The sequence below is a fragment of the Micromys minutus genome (assembly GCF_963924665.1).
Source record: "Micromys minutus genome assembly, chromosome: 16".
Classification (NCBI taxonomy): domain Eukaryota; kingdom Metazoa; phylum Chordata; class Mammalia; order Rodentia; family Muridae; genus Micromys; species Micromys minutus.
This window is the reverse complement of record NC_137985.1, coordinates 10,130,255-10,154,130: the sequence shown is the minus strand read 5'-3', so window position 1 is coordinate 10,154,130 and position 23,876 is coordinate 10,130,255. Positions and strand designations below refer to the sequence as shown.

General features: G+C 43.6%; 1 protein-coding gene across 1 annotated transcript in view; it reads right to left on the bottom strand.

Annotated features, from left to right (window-relative positions):
• Positions 1–9,100: 9,100 nt before the first annotated feature.
• MAML2 (mastermind like transcriptional coactivator 2) overlaps positions 9,101–23,876 on the bottom strand; it is a 305,834-nt gene continuing 291,058 nt past the window's right edge. The window contains exons 3-5 of the mRNA XM_080929861.1: positions 19,668–19,871; positions 14,388–14,499; positions 9,101–11,602 (exon numbers count right to left, since the gene is read on the bottom strand). Coding sequence (XP_080785987.1) covers positions 10,590–11,602; positions 14,388–14,499; positions 19,668–19,871 — 1,329 coding nt within the window. The 3' untranslated portion in view covers positions 9,101–10,589. The remainder of the gene's footprint in view (positions 11,603–14,387; positions 14,500–19,667; positions 19,872–23,876) is intronic.

Below are 23,876 nucleotides of genomic sequence, written 5' to 3'. Positions count from 1 at the left end.
CTTGGGGCTAGTCTCCTTACAGTAGCTAGTAGATAGCTTTGTTGTGCTGATGCCCATAGAAGCTACTTCTTTAGGTTGGAGATATATGCTGGAGACATTCCTTCATCCACAAAGGAAGACACTAAACTGGAAGCACCTGAGACTCACAGTTGCTGAAGGCTGCAGTCTCTTGAGGAGGATGCAGACCTCACTACCTAATGTGGACACCGGTCGATGTCCTCTACTGTGAGCCCTGATCTGCGTAAAAGGCTTCCCACTTGTGCTCCTGCCTCTGAACTCCATGACAAAATCCTGTGTTGACTTTTGAATGCTTCTCCCCAGCAGGTGGCGATATACTCTTTACTCTGGAGCCGAACCCTGGAGAAAGAGGAGTGGAAGCAGCCAGCAGCTGCAAGTCTGGCTTTGAGTAACACTTGAGTTCAGCTTCAGGAGCCTGCTTGGTTGTGAAGGAAGGCATTTGTGTCCCAGGCCAGCGTCGGGGCTGGGAGGAGCCTGGGTATCAATATGGAGGTAGGGGCTGTATGTTTACCTAGCCCTGTTTTTCACCTCAGGAGACCTGGTGCCAGGTTTCTGGACTGCACCCTGGACTTTTGGTAAGATACTGATACTGGTTTTCCTTGAAGCTTTGTAGGAATTTTTGAGCCTTCTAAGAGGATTGGTGCCTATTTCTATTTCAGGGGAACACATCACATACAATTATTTTCACATGGGATATTGCTTTTGGACATAGACTTTTTAAATATATTTTTATCCTTTGAGATTTTATATATATATACAAAATATATTTTATCATATTTACACTCAGCCTTCTCCCTAACTCCTTCAAGACTCACTTCTACCCTCCCTCCCAACTTCAAATCCTTTTCCTCTTTCCCTTCCTATTCCTCCTTCCTGCCCTCCCTCTCTTCTCCATCCCTCCCATCCTCTCTCTCACCCTCCTCTTTCCCTTCCCCTTCTCCCTGTTTTTCAGTTCTTCCTTCCTTCCTTCTTCCCTCTCTTCTTCCCTTCTCCCCTTCCCTCCCTCCCTCTCTATCTCACCCTTCTCCTTCCCTCCCCCTTCTCCCTGTTTCTCAGTTCTTCCTTCCTTCTTCCCTCCCCTCCCCTCCCCTCCCCTCCCTCCCTCCCTCCCTCCTTCCCTCCCATTCTCCCTCTTACTCTCCCTTTCTCTCTCTGTCTCTCTTTCCCTCCACATGAAAGCTCACTGATGGAAGGCAGACTCAAACTCAAATGAATACCCTGTGTTCACATGACTTTAAGGCATGGTTTTTCCCTCTGTGATACCAAGGATTTAATTGATTTTCACTGTTCTTAAGTGGGATGCTGTGAAATAACAACCCTGTTCTATTTTTATGTAACACTGATTGGTTTCCATGGGGACCTCGGTGTTATGGTGCCTGTCTGGGACAAGTCCCCCCTTGTACATCCTGCACATTGTCACCTGTACAGTTGCCAGGGTGCAAGTTCAAGGCCTCCCAAGCCCAACTGTCAGGAAAAACCAACAACCACACTTGCTTATCTCACACTCTGCCTTCTAGTTCATCTCTGGGTTTGTCTTTTCTTTATTTCAGTGGTTGTGTTTGCAGACACTTTTGTTGTTGTTGTTTTTAAAACAACTTTATTGAGCTATAAATTACATGCCATAAAAACATATCCCTGTAAAGACACAATTCCAGTGGCGCACATCTTTAATCGAAGCAGGCAGAGGCAGGCAGATCTCTGAGTTCCTTTAGGTCAGTCAGGAGTACACAGAGAAACCCTGTCTCAGAAAAGCAAGCAAGAAAGAAAGACAGAAAGAAGGAAGGAAGGAAAAGAAAGAAAGAAAGGCACTTTTCAGGCATGTGTGTCTCTTCCTGGAAAAGTACACAATCCAGATAGTTCAGTGGGCAAAGCTCTTAGAAGCCAAGCTCAGGGATGCACATTCCCAGCACTGGTACTGGGGAGACAGAGACAGGAAGATCCCTGGGATGCTGGGGCCAGCCAGTCTAACAGAAGACTCAGTCCCAGTGAAAGACTCTATCTTCAAAAATTATAATTCAGTGATTTTGAGTATTTTTCAGAGTTTTGCAACCTTTTTCACAATACAATTTTAAGACTTTCTTCAAGAAACATCCAGAACCTACTTTCCAAGGACTATTTTGGTTCTCTTGAATTGCTTTGGTGTCTATCAGAGGTCAGATGGCTCTAAACACAGGTTTTACATCTATTCCTAAGTCTCTGCTTGTGTGATACGATCTTTGTGTCTGTGGATTTTCAGTTTTGTGTTTAAATCTAGGTTTTTGGTTATTTCTATTGGAAGGTGCTTGTATTATGTGTCTTCTTCATATTATTATAAGTCCAAGATGATAATTCTTTACTCACCGCAGCCTGCTGCCGGTAGAATTCAGAAGCATCTGGCTCAGCTATGTTCTCAGGCCTCATAATATCCTAAGTCATAAAAATACACTGATAGAGGTGTCTCCATGCAGTGGGAAGCAGGACAGGGTTCTGTTGGGGGCCCTGCATGTTCCCATTGCCCCGATGGTCTGAGAAGACCATCGGGATCTAGAGTTATAGCTCTCATCCCCCTTGAGTCTCCATACTTTGGTTTATGGTCATTTATAGCCACCTTCCCTTTTCATCCTTTACTATAGCAGACACACCTCTAAATACTTGTCATGCGGCCTCTCTCAAAGACCCAAAGGACCACAGAACAGCCATGGCTGGACAGGTATACGAGTCTCTGCGTTGGCTGCCTTGCCCGAATGAAAAGACAAATGTTTCTACAGACAACAGAATTTTTTCCTTCTTCATAGTGGTTTTTTATTCTCTTTTCTAGGTTGGAACATAGACTAGAAGCTGGAGCAACCATGTTGTCAGCATAAGATGATAAGAAGGAGGAAAAGGCTCCTGAACATCCTGATGACATATTTAAAGGTTATAGTACCTCGTCACCTGGTGGCTTTGTTTGGCCATTATAGAGAGTAAGAACTACTACTTAGAACGCTTGTGATGTCAGACAAATGCTGCATGTCACCAAATCAAAGATGCTTTTTATTTAAGACATATCAATATCCTACTAGTCCACCTCCCACGAAGAATTAGATAGTAACATGGTGTTTTTCCTCATGTACACTCCAGGTGATAACCAGCCTTAAAGAATACCTATGTAGAACATTGGGTTTTTGTTTTGTTTTCTTTGAGTCAGTGAAATATAAAATACCATCTCTGACCCATTATGGTATGTGTGTGTGGAGGTTGAGCACTTTCAACCGGGTTTTTCTTGTTGGTATCATTCTATAATAAATATATTTCCATCGACTGTTGTATCTAAAAGCACAGAAGGGATTTGCTCAGCAGGTTTTGCCCAGAAAGCTTTGGTTTTGCCAGTTGCCTGCAGTTTCCTTCTGCTGAGCCCAGGCATTCATGTGGGTAGCATTCTGGGCTTGTTTTCTTGCTGCACTGTGTTCTTGCAGATGATATTCCAACAGAGCTCAGCAAAGGGAATGAGTTTCCTAAGAGTAGGAGTCAGGATGGATGGAGGTGAAGTTGTGCCCTCTGCTGCTCAGCCATTAATGTCTGCCTGGTCTGGAGGTGGGGGGGGGGAGAGAAGAGAAAGAGAGAGAGGGGGAGGGAGGGGGAGAGGGAGGGAGAGGGAGAGGGAGAGGTGGGGGAGGGAAGGGGGAGAGGGGAAAGGGGAGAGAGAGAGAGATTGAGAGAGAGATGGGTAAGGATGCCCTTGAACTCTGGATCTTCTTGCCTCTGCCTCGAAGTACAGAAGGTCACACTCGGGGGTCCATGCAGCTAGGCAAGTACTCCACCAACTGAACTCCATCCTGAGCATCTTCCCTTCTACCTTGGAAACTGTAATGGCTTCTGCCTTTGCTATGTCTGGGTAGCATCTTCCACCCCCACTGAATTTTTCAACCTGTCTGTCATCTGAGTACTCAACTTTTTATATTAAAATCTCTCTGCCACCCATACATTGAAAGAATTTTATTTCCCTCAGTAGAATTTGTTTTAGAACTTGGGTGCCAAGTCTTAAGGTAAAGACACCAAACCAGAGAAATAGGGGTTCTGCCAGAAGATATGAGTGTGACTGGGAAGAACTCAGGCTCCCTGGTCACCCTGAGTATGGAATTCAGTAAGGTGACAGTAGCCTATAAAAGGACAGTCATTCCCATTGAAAAAGCTGGCTAGCATGCACTGTAAGCAATGGGGAGGGGAGAGGCTCAGTGCCTCCCTTTGTTGGTTGAAGGCTCAAAGGTGAAACAGTTTTTATTCTTGTTCAGGAGGATGGAACTAATCTGTTAATTTCTCATCTGTCTTAGTTCCTGTTCTGTCACAGTGATAGAAGACCGTGATCAAGGCTCCTCATAGGAAACAGATGAGATTAGAAAGCTGTTCTGGTAGGAGGTAGAGCAGTCAAGATTATCAGTGAGACTGAAACACTGGAAGTGTGGGAAAGGTGTGGATATAAATGGACAGCCCAAAACGAAAGCAAACATTTGCAATGTACATAGTTTGGGTTGTTCATTTTGCTTTTCTGACAGGAAGACATTGGTCTTCCATTGGTCACCCTCTTCTGATTCTCAATCTCTTCAAATTCTCAATGTGGTTTGTGTAAGGATAACACAACCTAGTTCAGGGGAGGAAGCGTGCTCTAATCAGCTAGTGGGTGACCAAGATAGAAGCTCTGTAAGAGAAGATTCCCAATAGCCGGTGCTGATGTAAGTCTGGAGCTTCTAGGAGCTCTCCTGCCAGCAGGAAAGGAGTGAGATTGAGACCATAGTGGAGACATGGGAATCAGAGGTGAGAGAAAACCCCAGTGCCCAGGGACACTGTGCAACTGCTGGATCAGTGAGGCCTCAACTCAGGACGCTCTCCTAGGAATTTCTCTGAGCCTACCTGAGATGTGTTTAACTTTCCTTTTCCTTCTCTCTTGCGCTGATAGATCCCTGTGGGAGGCATCTTTGTGTTCATGTAGAATTGTTCATATATTGCCTTCCCTTCCTTCTATGAAAGATTGTAACCACTATAAACTCCATCTATGTTCTGACATACATCTTGGTACTAAAACGTACTTAAATTTGTGAAGTGGGAAACTTAAAATATCATTTGTATAAATGGAAGCCCTCCATCTTGACTGCATGCCGGCCAGGATGGCAGCATTAGGTTTCAAAGTTAATGTGCTTTCACATAGGATAAGGTGTTACATATATCACTGCTTTGAATCAGACCGATCCTACAGTGATCAGAACTGAACTTAGAAATGAGATTTTTTTTTAAATCAACCTCCAAAAGACTAGGAATGTAGCTCAATTGGTAGTCTTTGTTTAGCATGCATAAGGCTCCAGGTTCAATCCCTAGCACCGAGAAAACCTCACCATAAAGGAACATGCCTGTAATCCCAGCATTTTTGAGGTAGAAGCAAAAAGAGCAGAAGTTCAAAGTTCAAGGTTATCCTCTGCTTGTAAGTTTGAGAGCTAACTGGGTTATAGACTCAGAACAGAGTAGAGCAGACGAGGGTACAATAGAGCAGAAAATGAAATATGTCACATAGTTAATGACAACTCACAGATGTTTATTACTTCTTACCTTAGAGAAGTTTACTACTTAGTATGTGCTGGTGGATGTACGACTGTCACTTAGATTGGACTGAGAAGCACTTGGGACAACGGCAATGTTCACCTCTAGGTCAGGATGTTAAAGACTTCAGATAAACCAAGAAGACTCATCCTAAAAGCTGGGGACTGAGAGGAGTTAGGAGGAAAGGTGGAAAGCACACTGAGTGTTTTCCTCCTCAGCTTCCTGGCTGCCACTAGTGATCCGTGCTGCCCCAGCCCCTCCTTACAGGTGGAAACCTGCCACTGTGACCGAAACAGACCTTTCCTTCTTAAATCACTTCCTTGAGTGTCTGCCAGAGGGATGAGAATCTGACAAATGCACAAAGAAAAGTCTCTCTCCATCCTGGTACGGAGGTGTACCCTAAGTGACATCACAGGGAAATGGACACTGAGGGTCTCCATCCTGGTACGGAGGTGTACCCTAAGTGACATCACAGGGAAATGGACACTAAGGGCCTCCTCCTCTATGTGCCTCAGACTTGCTCAATGGCTGGTGCCGTAGACGTCCACACAGCCTTTCCGTTTGTCTGCTGCCTCAATCTGGCCTCCATGTGATGCATTCTTGTTTATGATTCAACCTTAAAGGAGATGTTTGCTGTTTGCAGGAACTTGACTGACAGTCTGAAAGGTTCTAAAAAAGAATGCTGAGTCTTTTTTGGTGACTCTTCAGTTTTGTGAAATGAGAATAAATCACATAGTTTTAGAGTTGGGGTGTTCTATTTCAATCTCAGCCATGCCCCAACTTTCTGAGGGTGATGAGACATACCTAGATACGAAGCACATAGATACAACGTGGCCATTGTGGTTAAGAGGGTGAAAATCTGGCCCTGCCTTCAGCACCCGCCACAGGAAGAGCCTGCTGTCTGTCACCTGCACTGTCACCTGCACTGTCACCTGCACTGTCACCTGCACCCCATTCCTACTCCTCCTCTGAGGCTAGAAGCTGGAGTTCAGAGGTCAGTTCTGAATTGCGCATGTCTTTCTCCTAATGTATTAATTCTTATTGTTGTCAGTCTTGTTTTCCATCCAATCTTCAGAGTTCTTTGGGACCCGGCCACGTAAAATATCAATTTTGTTACAGTTTCATTGATAAAGTTAGTGAACATAGCAGCATCATTCACTTCCATTTTTTTTTGGCAGAGTGGAAAGGACATGGAACTTTACCAGCATAATTAGTAGGGCAGGAGAACTGAGAATGGTTCCTTTCTTTTTGCTACCTTAGTTCTGCCGAAGGCTGTGTAAACACACATAGTCAGGTGTGTTTACTACTAAGCTTTGTGTTCCCACAGCCTATGACCAAATGCCACATACCAGGACAGACAAATGACCATGGTGCCTCCAAAATAATCAGTGCATTCCAGCATTTAGTAGATGTTATGTATATAAGATTGTATTATTTTATTTTTATGCATGAGTGTGTATATGTGCTTGCATGTGTGTGCATGTTGATGTGTGTGTTGGGGTACTCATGAATGTGTGTGTGTGTGTGTGTGTGTGGTGTGTGTGTGCAGGCCACACTATGACAGCAAACGTCATCATTGGGAACACTAGTCACTTTTCTCAGACAGGAGCTTGGCAGTTAGGCTAGGTCGGCTGTCTCTGTCCCTCCATCAGAGAAGTCACCACCACACACAGCTTTTCACATGGGTGCTGGAGACTGAAATGTCCTCTTTGCCAATCTAGCTGTCTCCCTGGTCCTGCATATCTAATCTCATGCATGTAAAAGACAAGCTTTCTCAGTGAACAGAGCAGCATTGAAAAGAGGAGGGTCTGCATTTTACTACTGCACATGGCAGCTGGCTGGAGTCTGGAGAGATGGCTCAGCAGCTAAGACTGCTATTCACCACTCTTTCAAAAGGCCTGGGTTCAGTTCCTACAACAGTTGGCTCCTCACAGCCTATGACGATGCCATCTCCAGGGCATCCTCTAGCTTTGGCAGGCACCAGCACCTACACATACATACCACCCATACATATAATTTTAAAACTGTTTAAAAGGAACAGTTTGTGTATATGTGCCCATCACTGTTAACACTGGTTAACCTAACTGTAATGTTATTGGTACTGACAGTATGACTTCATAGAAAAAAAACACTTCAGACTTGTTTTAAACTATTTTTTTTTTTACACAAGGAATTACACACAATACAAAAAGCTTGTATTACAAGTTGAAATCTTTACATTCGTGGTTCAGGACAGCAATGCAGGTGACATCAGCATTTCACGCAGTGACTCCATTTATTGGGCTGAACATAAAGCCAAGAAGGAATTATTTGCTTACATTACTTTCTAGTATCTTAAATTAGAAAAAGAAGAAGAGGAAGAAGGAGGAGGAGGAGGAAGAGGAGGAGAAAGAGGAGGAGGAGGAGGAAGAGAAAGGGGGAGGAGGAGAAAAGAAGAAGAAGAAGAAGAAGAGGAGGAGGTGGAGGAGGAGGAGGAGGGGGAGGAGGAGGAGGAGGAGGAGGAGGAAGAAGAGAAAGAAAAAAGAAGAAAGAGAAACAACTCTTACCTTTTTTGTTCTATGTCAGAATGATAAGCAATGTCAGCAGTTAAGTAGTCTGGCATCTCTATAAATAGGAATTTGTATCCCAATAGCTTTTATGTTGTAAATCCTGAGGCTCTTACTAAGTTTGTCTATCAAATTGTCATTATCTCAGCTTTCAGGAAAATTACATCATCTTTGGTAATAGGCTTGGAACAAACAGAAAAACTATAGATTATACCCCCCAAAGAATCCTGTATTTTAATGGATAGCTGAATAAATAGACATTAATTATGAAGTTCACATTAAGATAGAAAACCAACCATTTTGTTTCCTTTGCCTCTTCAGCTGGACAGCTGGACAGTGGCTGTAGCATGCACTGTTCGTGTTAGGGCAGAACACGCTGGATTACACGGTCAGAGACAGAAGTCCTGCAGATATGTACAGTAATCGGAGGAGCCACGAAATCACGGCATATATATGTATTTATATATACATTGTTTTCCTCTCTTTTTTCATGGAGCAACACTGTTTTGTATAATGGGGAGACACACATTAGGACACATGCAACAGGAGCTGGTACAGTGTGCATAGCAGAATCATCAAATGAGATGTGAGAACCATGGGCCCAATAAAGGACTGAGCTGGAGAACAGAGAGGGATGGGAACCTGGAATGCTTTCCGAGTGAGGTCTCTGCATGTACGTTTACCTGACAAGCCTCTTGGTGGTTTTCCAAAGTTTCCACTCAATCACCTATGGTTTAAATGTAGAGCTAAAAATAAACCATCGTATTATACAAAACTTTGTATATTAGCATACAAAAGGTAACAATTTACTTTTTGTATAAAATATAACCTTTCGATAGTATATTTATTTCACATATGTATAAATATAATCCAAAGAATATGTTTTAAGTATTTCTACCAAAATATTCTTTACAAAAGTTTACAAAACAAGTAATTTATTAATATTTACAAACGAGCACAGAACAGATTCTGTGCCAGTGATATTGGTGCAGTGGGAAAGACAGGGAAAGCCCAAAGGCATCGTAAAGATGGGAAGAGGACTTTGCAGAGCTTTAAAAAACATGTTCCTTTTCTGAACAGGTTTGTGAAGGTCAGGTGCTTAAATGACTTGGCGTCAGTTGCACTTGGTACTTTATTGTGTGGATGTCTAATCAAAGGTTGGGAGTAGCCTTTGACTCTCTGGATTCAGGAAGTGGGAGTGGCCTTTCAGAGCTCTCTCAGCTTGGATACCCACGCCACTGTGCAGTATGCGCAGCTGTGGCCACTGCAGTTCAGTGGCCCAGACACATGTACGTGTTGCTATAACTCAGCCCTGACCGTGACACCGGGATAAGAAGGGCCCAGGCACCTTATGCCAAGGACTCGCTGCATAGAGTGAGGCCAGAGCAGCCACACTGGGCTCAGCTGCTCACCTCCGTCCACATGCTGTGTCCAAGGAAAGGCTAGATTGTCTGTCAGTCTCCTCTGAGCTCTGTGGAATAACTTCGTGCCCTCTCATGCCTCTGCCTGTTTCTTATCTTCGACCAAAACAGGATAGTCTCTAATCTGAAACTAATTCACACTTTCATTTATTTCTTTTTACAAACCAGTCTCTAGCCACCAAAAAAGCAGAAGGATGAGGCTCAATTTTACTCTGCTTAGGAACAGACCAGTGGCCATCAATCACAACGGGCAACACTGCTGGCTACTGGAGGCCATGATTTTCTTCTCTGTGGCAAGGGTTAATTTTTTTTTTTTTTTTTGAAATGAAATTCAATGCAGGCAGTTGTGCACTGATATTTCAGCATGATCAGGACCAGTCAGTTATCTATAAAACTTGCCTGGAAGCCCCAGTCAAGTTGTAAGCCCTGCATTCCTGTTTTATCATGAGATACAGTATCCCACCAAAATACAAAACACGTGGGGAAACGACAAAAAGGAGGAGTGTGTTTAGGGAAGAAATCAGCTAATCTGCTGGATAGCTTCTAGGATCTCTGGTTCCCTTTTTCTTAGGACACCTATAGGTTACTCCAAACAACCATGTAACATTTCAATCTTTACTGCAAGCTTTAAGACAGATAACAACAGTGGAGAAGTCAAAGCGTATTTATCTACTAGATGACAGTCTGCTGCCTGTTACTTTGAACAAGCCCCTGTCTACGATATGGGATTGAAACAGGTCTCAAATTCCACTGTACTTCCTTCATGGAGAAAAGGAACTCGGGAAGACCATTTTACATAATTACACATCGGCATCACAATTGTGTTTGGATAAGCTGGACAACACATCCTGAAGTTCAGGCAGGGAAAAACAATTCCAATGTCTAACTATCAGGCTCAGGACTTTTTAAAACAAGCATGTGAACCAAAATGTTCACCACTGTGGCTCGGGCTAAGCTTCTGTTTTGATGTCTGTAGTTCACTTAGACGTCAGCAGTTTTGAGCTACAGTATCCTTGGAAAACCCTGCTTGGAGCCCTCGCACCATCTTCCTTCCGCCTTAGGAATTGCTTCCCAGGATCTCATCAAGGTTGATGTCTTTCATCCAGTCGTCATTGCCGGGCTCCGTCTTCAATAAAGAATCGATGAAGTCAGCGTCACTGTTTAGGGCGGGGCCCATGCTGTCGGTCTGTTGACTGAGGAAGTCAAAAGCTAAATCACTGCCGTGGTCAGGTCCTTGAAAAGCCCTGGAACTTTGGTTGGATGAAGGAAAGGTGTTGGATGTCAGGGATGGAGGCTGGTTGGTGCCTGTCCTCGCCTGATTCAATCCTGTTCCTGATGGGTTCATATTAGACAGGCTCTGGGTGGTCAGCTGATTGGGTCTGAGATTCAAACCCCTGAGCGGACCCAGGGTTTGCCCATTTAATGTCTGATTCATTTGAGTGATAGGTCTCATTTGCACTGCTGGTGTTAACTGGCTAGGGGGCGCCACTGCCCTCTGGGAAAATGGCTGGCTCCCAACTCCTGGTTGCAGTGACTGGTTTGGGGTATAGGCTGCAGGTGTACTTGCTGGGAAGCGGACTCCGGTAGATTTAAGGGCTTCCTGTTGCTTCCCTGTCACCTCTTGAGAAGCCCAGTTTGTTGCTGTCGTGTTGGCTGTGATCATGACAGTTGATGATCTCTGGGCTGGCATACCTGCCAAACTGTGAGCCAAATTTGGTCTTAATTGCTGTGAACTACTAGTGGGTCCGGCCCCAAAGGTGGCCACGTTGTTACCGTTGTTTGCCCCTAAGGGAGATGGCCGTGACATCAGAGGGTTGTTCTGATTTGTTATCAGTTGAGTTGTATTTCTCTGTTGGGTCAGCTGGTTCATTGTTGAGGTGACATTGTAGGTGCCAGGCTGGTTACAAGGCAGGTTTCCATACATCCCTATGTTCTGAACTGTGGATAACAATGGCATTCTCATCCCATGAGATGTAGACATGAGGCTGGAGTTTGGAGTTAAAATGGTGTGTGTTGAAACTGGGTTTGTCAAAGCCTGGTTAGAGTTTAAACTCACTGCAGAGGAGCCACCTAAAACAGAGAAGAGAAACACATTCGTTCATGACAGTACAGCATCTCTTATCGAATCTTGAACAACTTATCATCTCCAGAACTACTTTCATATGCAAGAAAATACAGACAAATAACATACTGGGGGAAAAAAAAGAACAAAAGAGATTTAAAAGAAATCGTTGTCTGGGCCACTCCTTGTTAAGAGTCTATACATTACAGAAAGCATAGTGAAACAGAATAGATCTATTTTGTAGTTTTTATTTTATTTGTCTTTAAGTCACTGGGATGATCATCAATCTTTCATTTCGAATTATTTTTATTATGTTCCAAGTTCGAAGATTACAACTTAGGTTAGCTAGCTGTCATGAGATTCAAGTTTCTCTTCACCCCAGGGTCACAATGAGGAAGTGAAGGATAAATCCTATTCACGGCTACCACACTGATATTCCTAACCTGTGGCCCAGACACTCATGATGAATTCTTTATCTGCATTGCCCTCATTCAGGAAGCTGCTGTGAGTGGCCTCCGTGCATCCACAGGGCAAACAAAGTCTCAGGAATCTGGACTTGGATGTAACCTGTGCTCTGGTGATCATTTCCATATGGGAAGCCTGCTGCAGGATGCGCAGTTTCTCCTGTCCTGCAATGGTAAGCACTACTAGCCACCTTTGCTCATCCAGTTCCTGCTCCCATGGTGGCCGCTAAGCCCCGGAGCCTTCTATTATCCTCAGATTTCAGGCTGAGCCTGGAGTTCTGTTGTGAAGCTTTTCCTAATGTGTCTTGTTTCTTTGTCTGCCATTTTCTGTTTGACCCTTCTACTGAGCACTGAGGAAATTGAGCAAGACTCGAAAGGGTTACCAGTTAAACTGATGCCTGTCAACAACTCTTTGGATAGGTGTGGGATGGTAACTGGATCCCAAGTTGATGAACAGGATGGCTCCATTCAATAGACAGTGACCAATACATGCAATGAAATATCTCTGGCTTAGTAAGGTTTGAAGTACCCCTGGGAAATCAGATTGAGGGGCAAAAATGGAGGGGATAAAAGTACCTTAGATGACAAATTCCATAAGGGAAGATCTTCTCTCTTGTTTGGTTTACAGCTATATTCCAAGCTGACAGAGTTGTTGTTCAATTGAAAGGACAAGACCCAGAGAAAGGTAGTTTCATGATGAAGACACACACACACACACACACACACACACACACACACACACACACACACAAGAAATAAGAGTGAAGAGCATTTCCACAAATGACCATTTAGGAAAACCCCTGCTGGTTGAAGATGGTGTGTTATGATGTACAACCCAAAAGACAAAGGCCAAGACAACACAGTAGCTTTGCTCTTTACTGCAAAATACATCTCTAAGCAGATCACATGTTCTTCCAATGCAGGAGGCTCCTCTACCTCCTTGCCCAAGATCCTCTATGATGCACTATACACTGATATATGATGGGGTAAAGTCAGAACAAGGGACTATGAATTTAAGCAATGTCATCTTTGCAGCTAAAGATTTTTGTGGTAAGGAAATTTGTTCTATGCAAATGGGGAAAAATAAAGAGTTTTAAAGCTGGAGATGCTGTTCAGTGGGTGAGTGCTTACCAAACACAAAACCCTGGGCTAAATCCCCTCCCAGTCACAACCATATTCAGCTGTCTCATCAGAAATGGTACACCCTAAAAAGACATATGAAGAAGGCAGGTTTTATTGTTTGCTTATTTTGTTTTGCATTTTACATTTGACTACTTTTGTGTCCATTTGTGTATGTGTGTTATGCATGGGAATGCTGCCACACACATATAAAAGGCAGAAAACTGTAGGAGGTTCTCTCCTTCCAGTGTGGTGGTCTGTGGGATAGAACTTCAGTCCTCAGGCTTGGCAGCAAGCTCCTTTACCCACTGATCTATTTTACCGGCCTGGAAAAGAACATTTGAAAAGAACCAAAGCAGAGAGAAAGAAATTTTACAAATCTCACAAAACATCAGCTAAGACTTAGATGCCCCTAATGTGTGTAGATACAGGGAAATAACAGCTGGGAAAGGATTGTTTCCGGACTAAAGTTCAGATTTAAAGCAATATGAAAGGGGTTGTCTTGCTCTGCTGTTGCCTGTTTTATTCTCAGAGGCACAGGAAGGAAGACAGTCACTTGGGGGTCAAAAGTGATGTGCAAAAGACGGCTCTCAGAAGAAGCGCACACTTTCCTTGGAAGGGGCTATCAGGTGTCCTTGTCCTGTGTCTGTCTTCCTCTCAGACAGAACCCTGCTATTTACAGCAATGTGCTCATGTGACAAAGCACATACTCTGAGTTTTCTTGCTGGTGGAAAATCCACGGGAACACCTCTGGCAGAGATAAAAGTGGGTAGAGTCCCTAGCAGACTGCTTTGCAAGGGGCGTGGCCCCTCCAGGAGTTTGCCTGTTCTCAAAGTAGATATGGAGGGGGCTATTGTTGGGGTGTCTATGGGGCAGCCCTTAGGATGGAACCACATGCTAAGGAAGCAGAAAGAAAAGGAAAGTCTGACAACACGGTGAAGACTCTAGGCTCCCGTTCTGGAGATTCAGAGAAGATTTTACTGCACCTCAGGCTGGACTTGAACTCAGTGCTCCTCCTGCCTCAAGACTGCCGCGAATATGGGTGTAAGCCATAACACTGACTTTTAAATGTTTGCATCTGAAAGCTAAATGGGAGCTAGAGAAAGGTTTAGGGTAGATATACTCTCTAAGATGGGAAAGAAAATGGCGGAAGTAGAATCGCCTTTCTTTTTCACAGTTATGATTTGTATTTGTTTCAAAGAAGTCTTACCGGAATACTGAGCAGCTGTCTGCAGGTTGCTCGCATTTCTTCTTTGGTCTTTGTAGTCTGGGGGCGGCCTTGTCAGATGGCGGCTCATCTGATCCTGAGGTGAAAGTTTCTCCTTGAAAACACAAATAAGAACATATTGAATTGAGTGAACACTTGCAGTAGAAAATATTTTTAAAAAGCAGCGACTGGTTCCAACATGGCTCCAGCTCCAGCAGTAGCTGGTCCCACACGGTGCTGGTCCCTGCAGCAGCTGGACTCTGCCCAGGCTCCCCCCAGCAACCACCCCTTGCAGTCACCATCAGAACCCACACCAGCCTGACCAAACCAAAGCTCCAGAATCTTGTAATTTAACAACCAGTTTTATCTCAGTAAATTCACACTTCACAAAATGACCACACCATAAACTCAGAGCCCATTGATATGATATAATTTGCCCACCTAGACAAGACAAACTTTCCTATAATGATCCATCCCTTATAAGGTATTTCTGTCTACCTGTGGCTAATTAAAGCCACACAGAGATTGATCCTCCTCATCTTCCTCCATCTTGACTCTTCTCTCTTGGCTTCTTCCCCCTTTCCAAAACACTGTTCCCCACCTTACTTTTACTGTCCAATCACAGGCCTTGTCTTATCTCATGCCTGCCCTCCTTTAACTTCAATCACACCTTTTTTACTTTAAAAAAATCTGCATGGTGTTCAAAAAGGTACAAGGCTAAGAATAATTTTGTCTAAGCATGGCAGGGTGCACCTGGAATCCCAGCGCTTTGGAAGTAGCGACAAGAAGACCACAAGCTTGAAGCCAGTGTAGGTTGTGCAGTGTTGGAGAAACCGAGCGATTTTGCTGTGTGGGTTTCAGGTTATGCCTTATGTGGCAGTGTGAATTCAGAGCCAGGTTTTTCAGTTTGAGTCACTTTCTTTGCTCCTCCATACACTTCTGCACCTGCTTTGTGCCTACTGAGCATGCTCCTTCCCTTCCTTTTCTTATTAGACGTCAATTATAACTAAATGTCTGTGGGTTTGTTTTATGTTGCCGTACGTCTGATGAGCTTTCTTGTCTATTGACTATGGAAAATAGTTGGCCAGCCAGATAACACAGAGAACACCTGGGCTGTCTGTCAGCAATCTGACCTGGCGGTTTCTGCCAACTCTCTGTGGAAGAGGTATCAAGAGACTTGCTAACCATTCAGGTATTGGCACAGGCACCATGGGCACAGGACTTCTACCTGCTCTTAGCAAATGTTTGAAGGTAATGTTGACTATTATTATTTAAAAGAGGAAATGCAAGTTTCCTGGCTTGCCCAGGTCACATAGAAATACAATGGATGTAAATTCCAAAGTCAGAAACTCAGAATCTTTCATGCTACTCAATACAAAGACCTTCTCAGTGTCCTGTTTGGAAAGCCCAGAATGTTCCAGAATCAACTTTTCCTAGTAAGTGAGTTTGGGCAGTAATAGAGAAGGTGGGACATCTGCTTACTATGGCCAACACCTTGGCTGACCTTCGATATTCACGGCAGCAAGGGGCGCTGAGCATCCTCAGCTGTCTCAGGAGGGCTGCAAGAAGGACCCTACCACAAGACTCAGGCATGGGTGACCTAGATAAGTGGATTATTTTTCTAGACTAATGAGAGAAGTAGCTATTGCTCATTAGCAGCAGAGGGTAACAGAAGTATTTGTATTTGAGGATAACATATTTACCTTGTTTGTCTTTTAGAAAATATTACAAAGTGGCCTATTTGGTCTTAGCTTACCATGATATCAGAATAACCCAGTCTGAGGTTGGTGTTGAGCCTTTGTTATATAGGAAACAAGATACTTCAGCTTAAGACAGGGATACCTGCTTCTTTTCTTTCTTGTGTGCATTTGGGAACTTTCTGGAATTGCTTCAGTGCAATTCTGTATACACTATAAAGCAATATCCATTTCTAAAGATAAGAATAATTGGCATAAATAGAGACAGAAGACTGTAATTATAGGTCAATAAATACAGAGAAAACTAGCAGACAGATGAGACCATTAGCCAAGCCAATGCTGCATCTGTGCCACCCAGACTCAGAATTTCCCAGTGGGATGTGTGTGCTCTGAGGGGGCGGGAAAGGCCTTAAAATAACAACAAACCAAATTCATTTCTTGTTTCTAAGAAAAAACAAACTTGAAAGACTCATAGAGTGTTTTTGAATACCAAGTAATTCATATAAAACATAATTTTGATGAGCTAAGTATAAATGAATCAGAAACATATGGATTACATTTTTTTAAAAAACAAGGGTTTACAAATTAAGGGAAAAAGTGGTCAGTGGGTAGTGGTTTTGTCTAAACCCTGTTTAAGGAAGAACCTGGGGTCCTCCACGAACCCAGTGTGACTATGAGCAAGCAACCCCGTTGTAAACATGTGTAAAGTGACAGTTTTAATTTTTAAGCCAAGAATAGGATTTTATAAAATCTCTTTTCCAAGAAGCATTTGCACATGCATGTGTGTGTGTGTGAGAGAGAGAGAGAGTCTGTCTGTGTGTGTGACAATTAGTTCCTTGATTCTAAATCACACATTAGATTTAAAATTCATATGGACTTAATGTGTCTTAAGCAGTTGGTCTTTTCTCTCTCCACCTGACCAGGTAATTTGCTCCAAGCCTTAACATATAGATCTTTTGAAATCTGAGTTTCTTAAAACTGTGTTTTAAGATACATAGATATAGCACAGACTGGCCTGGCTACAAGGCCAAAGAGGTCTGGATGCCAACACTGAACAGAAGAAGCTACAGGGAGGCTCCAGTCTAAACTCACACCTATTATGGAAATCACCTCTGTGTCAGATGAAATGAATTTTTCATCATGGCCCAGCCTCTCTTGCTTCAGTGGCATTTGTCTCGTCCTTAGTGTAAGATTTGGGAGGTTCTAGGATCTCTTTCAGACTCCTTGTATAAGGATGAATCCTTTTGTTCTGTAAAACGTCAGCATGTTGCCTGGCACACAGTAGGTTTATAATGCGTGTTAGTAATGATGATCACTGGAGTAAGTGCGTCTGGTCTCACTTTGTGTGTGTGTGCTTTACTGGTGGGAGAATGGTAGAGAGTAAGACTAAGGAACTTTTATGAGAAAACGCCACTATCTGGGTGTCGGTCTGGCCTTGCCAAGGCCTTGAATGACTACAAAGGATATGCTAATGTACAGGGGCATCAAAGGCTGCTTCTTCCTGGATATGCTAAAAAGCACAGGCTCCCTCAATGGCATCCAGACAAAGAGAAGTGGGATGCTTTGTAAGGACCACAGAAAGTGCAGCTCCGGTTCTCATTCATCCCACCACTGCCCATTGCACCTGTCCAGGGTGACTCAACAGGGGCGCCCGTGGGAGTCTGGCCAGCATCATCGCCAACTCTTCAAGAATGTGTGTGTGTCACTTTTAATCAGGGTCTTGTAAGGGAAGCAGAAAACCTGGAAACTCCATCATGTAAAACTGATCAAATTTGCAGTGTCAGTGGGAATACTAAAAGTCTTTCCAGTAAGTCGGTTGGAAACGGCACTTTCTCTTCTCTTCCCTCTTGTTTCTAGACGATTCAAGATTCAGGTTACAAAGAGTTACAAAGATAAAAGACAGGGAGAAGGGAGACTTCAGACCCTGAAGCTTAAGGGCTCTTTTCCCGATGCTGTTTGATCAGACTCCAGTGCTTGCTACATTGTTACTAGTTTGACCTGCAACTGACCAGTGCGTAGAAACCAGGGCTGCCTCCTTTGGTCTTTGGTCTGCCCTTTGCTTTAAACTGTGGTTTCTACTATTTCCATCAGAATGCTGTAGTCTTACTAGGTCAAAGCAAAATTTTACCTCATTTTGGGAGATGATTTGCCATATTTTCAAACTAGAGCTGAACATTCTCTCCTACCGTCCTTTTTAGTTGGATACAAATCTGAACACAGTGTTTCTTTCTTTCTTTTTTTTTAAAAGCAGTTCCTTTTTAGACAGTGTGACTTAGCAAGCTTCTTCCTCCAGCCTCCATGTCCGGTCCTCTCCATCCCTGACCACACTCTATGCCTTGACAGTACATGTGTCCTTTGTGTACGTGTGTCTTGAGTGTGCTACATCTTTTGGTTGAGATGACCTCCCCCCACCTACTTTTTCTCCAACTCTCTCTGAACCTTCTGATCCTTGGAGGTAAGTTCTCTGCAGCCTTTTCTAGCCATTCCTACAGCACAGCACTTAAGCATATACATTACAATAGCCTACTTATGTGATGTGGTGTGTGTGTGTGTGTGTGTGTGTGTGTGTGTGTGTGTTTCCTGTAGGTTCTGAGATCCATTAGGGCAACAAGAGCAGAAGGGGTTCTTTGGTAGCTTGTATCTTCATGATCTTCCAGTATTCGCTGAATATTCATGGTGCTTCTAACACTTGACCTTTTGGGCTGTTTCTAAAATGTTTCTTGAATATAAAATGATTTAGTTCGTCCTCCACATCTTACTGTGGGACTCGAACCCAGGAACTCAGGTATGCTAGGCAGGTGCTCTCCCACTGAGCTGCACCATTTGCCCCCACTCTCCCTTTTTCTGTAGGTCTGTTTACCCTGAACTGTTTGGCTCTGTCCCTTTTAATTTCACTGGGTAGGACAAGCTGAAGGAGAGGACGCCACAGCGCTCTCAAGAAGTAAAGTTGGGCTGATGTGTATGCTGATGTCTAAGGAACCAGAGGACCGAGGACACAAATATGGAACCAAAGTTAAAGCTCTGGTGCTGTTTGGGAAAAACAACCTTGTGGTTCTTAAGGGGTCAGGCAAATATGGTGAAATGGAAATTCATTTAAAATGTTCTTTTAAAAAACATCCCCCGTTCTGAGATGCTTTGCGTTTGGAGAAGCCAAATCTTGGTGGTGAAACTCCATGCTGGCCTTTAAAAGTTTCCTTTAAAACTCATTTACCTCTAAAAATCAGTTTGGAGTTGGGATGATTAAAGTGTAGTTCACTATTTCCACCCCTTGAGGCTGGGAACAACCGAGCCTTCCTTTGCTCCCTTCAAATGTCCCGCTGGCTGGCCACAGACATTCCTGAACTGGGCAGGGCAGGCCATGCAGGCTTGTGAACTCCATATGTCTAGCAGCTGGTAAATCAGCGCCCCCCTCCCAGCTCCCCTGCATTTAAAATCTATACAGTTCCGTTTCTGATGCATCCACTACACCTGCCTTACTGTCACATCAGTAGATGAACTAAATATGGCAAGAAACAGAAGGACAGGGGACACTTTATCACTCCAAGGCCAACAAGTGTTCATAGTAGAAGTTCTGAGAGCGCATTACCGTGTCAGCCAGCATCTGCTGCTGGAGGAGAAGTTGCTGCTTCTGCTCCATGGTTGGCCTCTGCAGGGTCTGCTTCTTCCCCATCATCTGCTGATTCAACAGGGACTGCTGGGAGTTCATGTAACCACTTGCAGTGTTTGGATTTGAGCAGGAGTTGGGACTTGGACTGGGGCCTGTGCTCTGGCCTACCACAGTGTGTTGATCCTGTAAAAGAGTGAGGAGGAGGGGAAGCTACTGTGAAATAAATAAGATTCGGGGAGCACAGAGATGATAAGCTCAGATTCCAAATATTTTCATCCTGTTGGAGATCAAATCTGGCTAACGGGTTGGACATCTGGAGAATCACTTTTGAACAGATATTGTTGTATAGCACAGCAATCAGAGCAGTGGGCATTGGACCTCATTCCAGAGGTGTTTATGGAATCTCAAAGAAAATATTCAGTGACAACCTCACCTTCTTTGAAGCAAAAGCATCACAGAGTGGCAGCCATTTCTTTTCCCTGAAAGTCAATGTGCATTTGTTGTTTCTGGCCCTATGATGACAATGGAGTTTCCAACCACGTGTTTAAAAGTTGAATAGCCATTCTGGACAGAGGCAGGGGGCACTTGTTCTTTTACATAGAGACTCGTTAATCTCACAGCAGTTTATGCTAAGGGGACACCCCACTCACTGGCAGTGATAAGGAAAATTTTTGATCTGAGAACTCTACCAGTTTTTAGGCATTGATCCATTGGAACCCTGCAGAGATAGGAGCTGAGCCCTCCGAGGTATCATTATGTCCTAATGAAGTATACAGAGCTTGCTACTAGAAGGACTCCAAGAAGACTGGAAAACACAGTGTCCTTGTAGAATTCATATCCAACCAATGGTTAGGAAATGCTCGTATTACAGAGGTTAGGAAAAGACCAGTCAGGGTATAGTGAAATTTTCTTGTCATTTGGCTCTCAGAAAGTGGAGGCAGGAGGACTGTGGGTTTAAGATCATCCTCTGACATATAACAAGTTCAGGGCCAACCTGGGATGCAGAAGGCAAAGACTCAAAACACAAACTACAGCACACAATAAACAAAAGATTATAAAATAAAAATTTAGACTGTATTAGAAGTACATCAAAAATCTTCATCCATTGATGACAGTGATCTGGGAGACAGGTTACTTAGTGCATGTACCAGGTCCTGCCCATGGGACCTTTGGGAAACATGGAATCCACAGAAGCAAAGCAGTTCAACTCTTACTCTCCAGCTAGACAGCAAGCACTTACGGCAGATTAAAACAGGAACTCTCACAATGCCTGAGCAGCAGGGGTGGTACACCATGCTTGGGAATTACCTTCTCATTTGTTCCATTAAAAAACATGTTATCTACTAAGCCTTTTCTTAAAGTAGAAAGCTGCCCATCTGAAAGCCAGTGCAATAGTAAACTGTATCTTCATAGCATGTCAGACAGCAGCTCTCAGTGAGCAGCAGGATCTAGAATAACTCTGAGGACTGCCGCACACCAAGACGGCACACAGGCAGGCCCAGCGTCCAGTGCTTCACACCATTCATCTAACCCTCCCACAAATACGAAGGTGACCTAGTGTTTTTATTTCAGTTTTGCAGATGAGGCATCTGAGCTGAGGGAGTCCTTGGAGCTGGAGGTGGAAACGTGGAGGAGGCTCTGGAGCCAGGGCAGCCTGACTGAAAGATGCTCCTCTCTACTGCGGTATGATGCTGCTCTAAGTTGAGACAGTAAACACTAAAGATGGGATTCTGTATGAGCCATCTATCAATGCAGTCATCTTCCTGTGGCCTTCTTTCAACTCTAAATGCACAGAATCCCTGGAAGTCATTTGTCCCCATGTGTCTTACAAGCCACAAGGCTTGTGAGTCCCTGGCAGAATGAACAGAGAAAACTCCATAGAGTTGATCGTCTTGGAAGGAAGGGGGAGAGGGTGGACTGATGACAGAACCCTTATCTTCTCAGAGAGGGAAGAGAGGGAGGCAGAGTCTGTGGTGGGAGGAGGGAAGCGGGATGGGAGGAGGGAGACGGGGTGGCAGGGAGGGAGGAGGGAGGAGGGAGGATGGAGGCGGGGTGGTGGGTGGGAGTACCATGTGAAACATCAGAGAATGAACTAAGCTGAGAAAACACTGGAAGCAGAAGTTGGACCTCTGCTCTATTTCAGCCTGGACATTTTTTTCTAAGATACAACCTGAAGCTTTATCCACGGCTTTGAGAAAAAAAAATTCGTGTTTAAAGGAAATGATTAGCAAACAGGTAGAAAAAAAAAACCCCAAAGGACCTTTTATATCTCTTTGCCATGACCATAATGGACAGAAGCAGGAGCTCTGGGGTGGGGTCTGTCCCCTCCATGTCCTGGTTCTAGCATTTATTAGGTGGGGGTTCAGAAGAAGTGACTCTGTTTTCCTCATCTGTAAAATGGGAACAGGAAAAATGAGGATAGTACTAAGGTACTGACGTCACCAATGCCCCTTGACAATTAAATGCTGGCTCCAACCAAGAGCTTTAACAATGGCCACTTGTAGCTGTTAATGCTATTCCAAGCTTGCATTTTTATCTTTTCCCTTTTGAAGCAGATAAGTTATCCATGCAGGTCATTAAAAACTGTTCTATGAAAACTTAATCAGTCACGCAGAGCGCATTTGGAACTGGAAGGGGACACACAGATATATAGCCTCAGTTAACACACGAGTTTACAAGCTACACGGGTGGGTGTCCACTCCTCAGTTCATGGCTCCCATGAACATACCCACAGCACCAACTGGACTCAGGGTTACTAATAAGACAGAAAAGTGAGACCATGGTGTTGGGAGGGACTGGGAGGCCAAGGGGAAGTTAGAAGGAAGCAAAGGCTAGACAGGAGAAAACCACATTGCAGTAATATATGAAACTTCTAAAGAAGAAATAAAATATATATATATTTTAAAACTACAAGAAAAGAGATGGACGGTGTGTTTACTGTTGGCAGAGCTGGTGAGCTTCAGAATGATTTCCAGAGAAATCTGGAACAACGCCCATCTCTGAGATTTAGAAAGGATGTGCATGCCAAGAAAACGCAGCTCTTTTTCTCTCTAATCAAACAGATGGACTGTTCTAAACTTAGTTCATTCCTAGACAATACCAAAAATATTCTAGGACCTTTCCCCCTAAAGTCTCAAGTGTTGTCCAAATTTGAAACTAGTGCTGGTGCGGAGGGACAAGTCCTGGTGTGGAAGAGAGAGAAATGAATTCTCTTGGAATTTTGTAGATTTTTACCTGTGAACTTGTAGCTCACAGACCTTACCATGGCACTCTCACACACTCTTTCAGTTTGTGATTGAAGTCACATTAAGCTGCTGTCACATTTTTTGCCCTTATGTTAGCTGTGAAACACAAGACACCTCCTTCACAGACATGCCTTCATTGCCAAGATGTTGTGCAAACTGCAGTACATAAAATATTTTGAAAGAAAAATATGCTCCAATGCATTGGCTCTGGTTTCTACATCCAGCCTTACTGCTGCCCCCAGACTCAGCCACGGAGGACACAATACCACAGACATCAGCTGGTCCTTCCCCACTCAATGCATCTTTTCTCCTGGGGGGCAAATGGAAGCCATGGTAAAGTTGGCACACCCTCACCTTCTATGATACTGTGTGTGTATATATGTGCTCGTGTGGCTATGAACGACTCATGTCATTTTTATTGTGGTAATGTTAAAGGTATAGGAAACCCAAGTTTTTAGAGACGCTGGAGTCAAAGATTGTTTCAGTAACAAGTTACAAACACACACCTGATTAAAATAATTGAAGTACCTTTCATTTATGTTTTCTCTTTCTGTTTTAGGTTCTAATGCTATAACGTTTGATGCTAACCCACTCTGTCTTCGTTTACATTTAGTATGTAGCCACAAGTTTTTTTACCTGAGGTATATATGTATATTGAGAATACAGGTGTGCACTCCATCATTCAACTTTAGAACACACACACATACACACACACACACACACACACATACATATACACACCCTTTCCCACTTTATGTTCTTTGCTAATATACCTTAATCACATTTCCCTCTTTTTTTTCCTCCCATATGGTCTTCTCCACTCTTCTTTAAATTTAAATTCATGCCCTCTTTTTTCAGCATTTGTTATTGCATGCACATATGTATTTGATTATACATATATTCCTAAATATAACCTGTTAACTCCGCATACTTTTACTTGTAT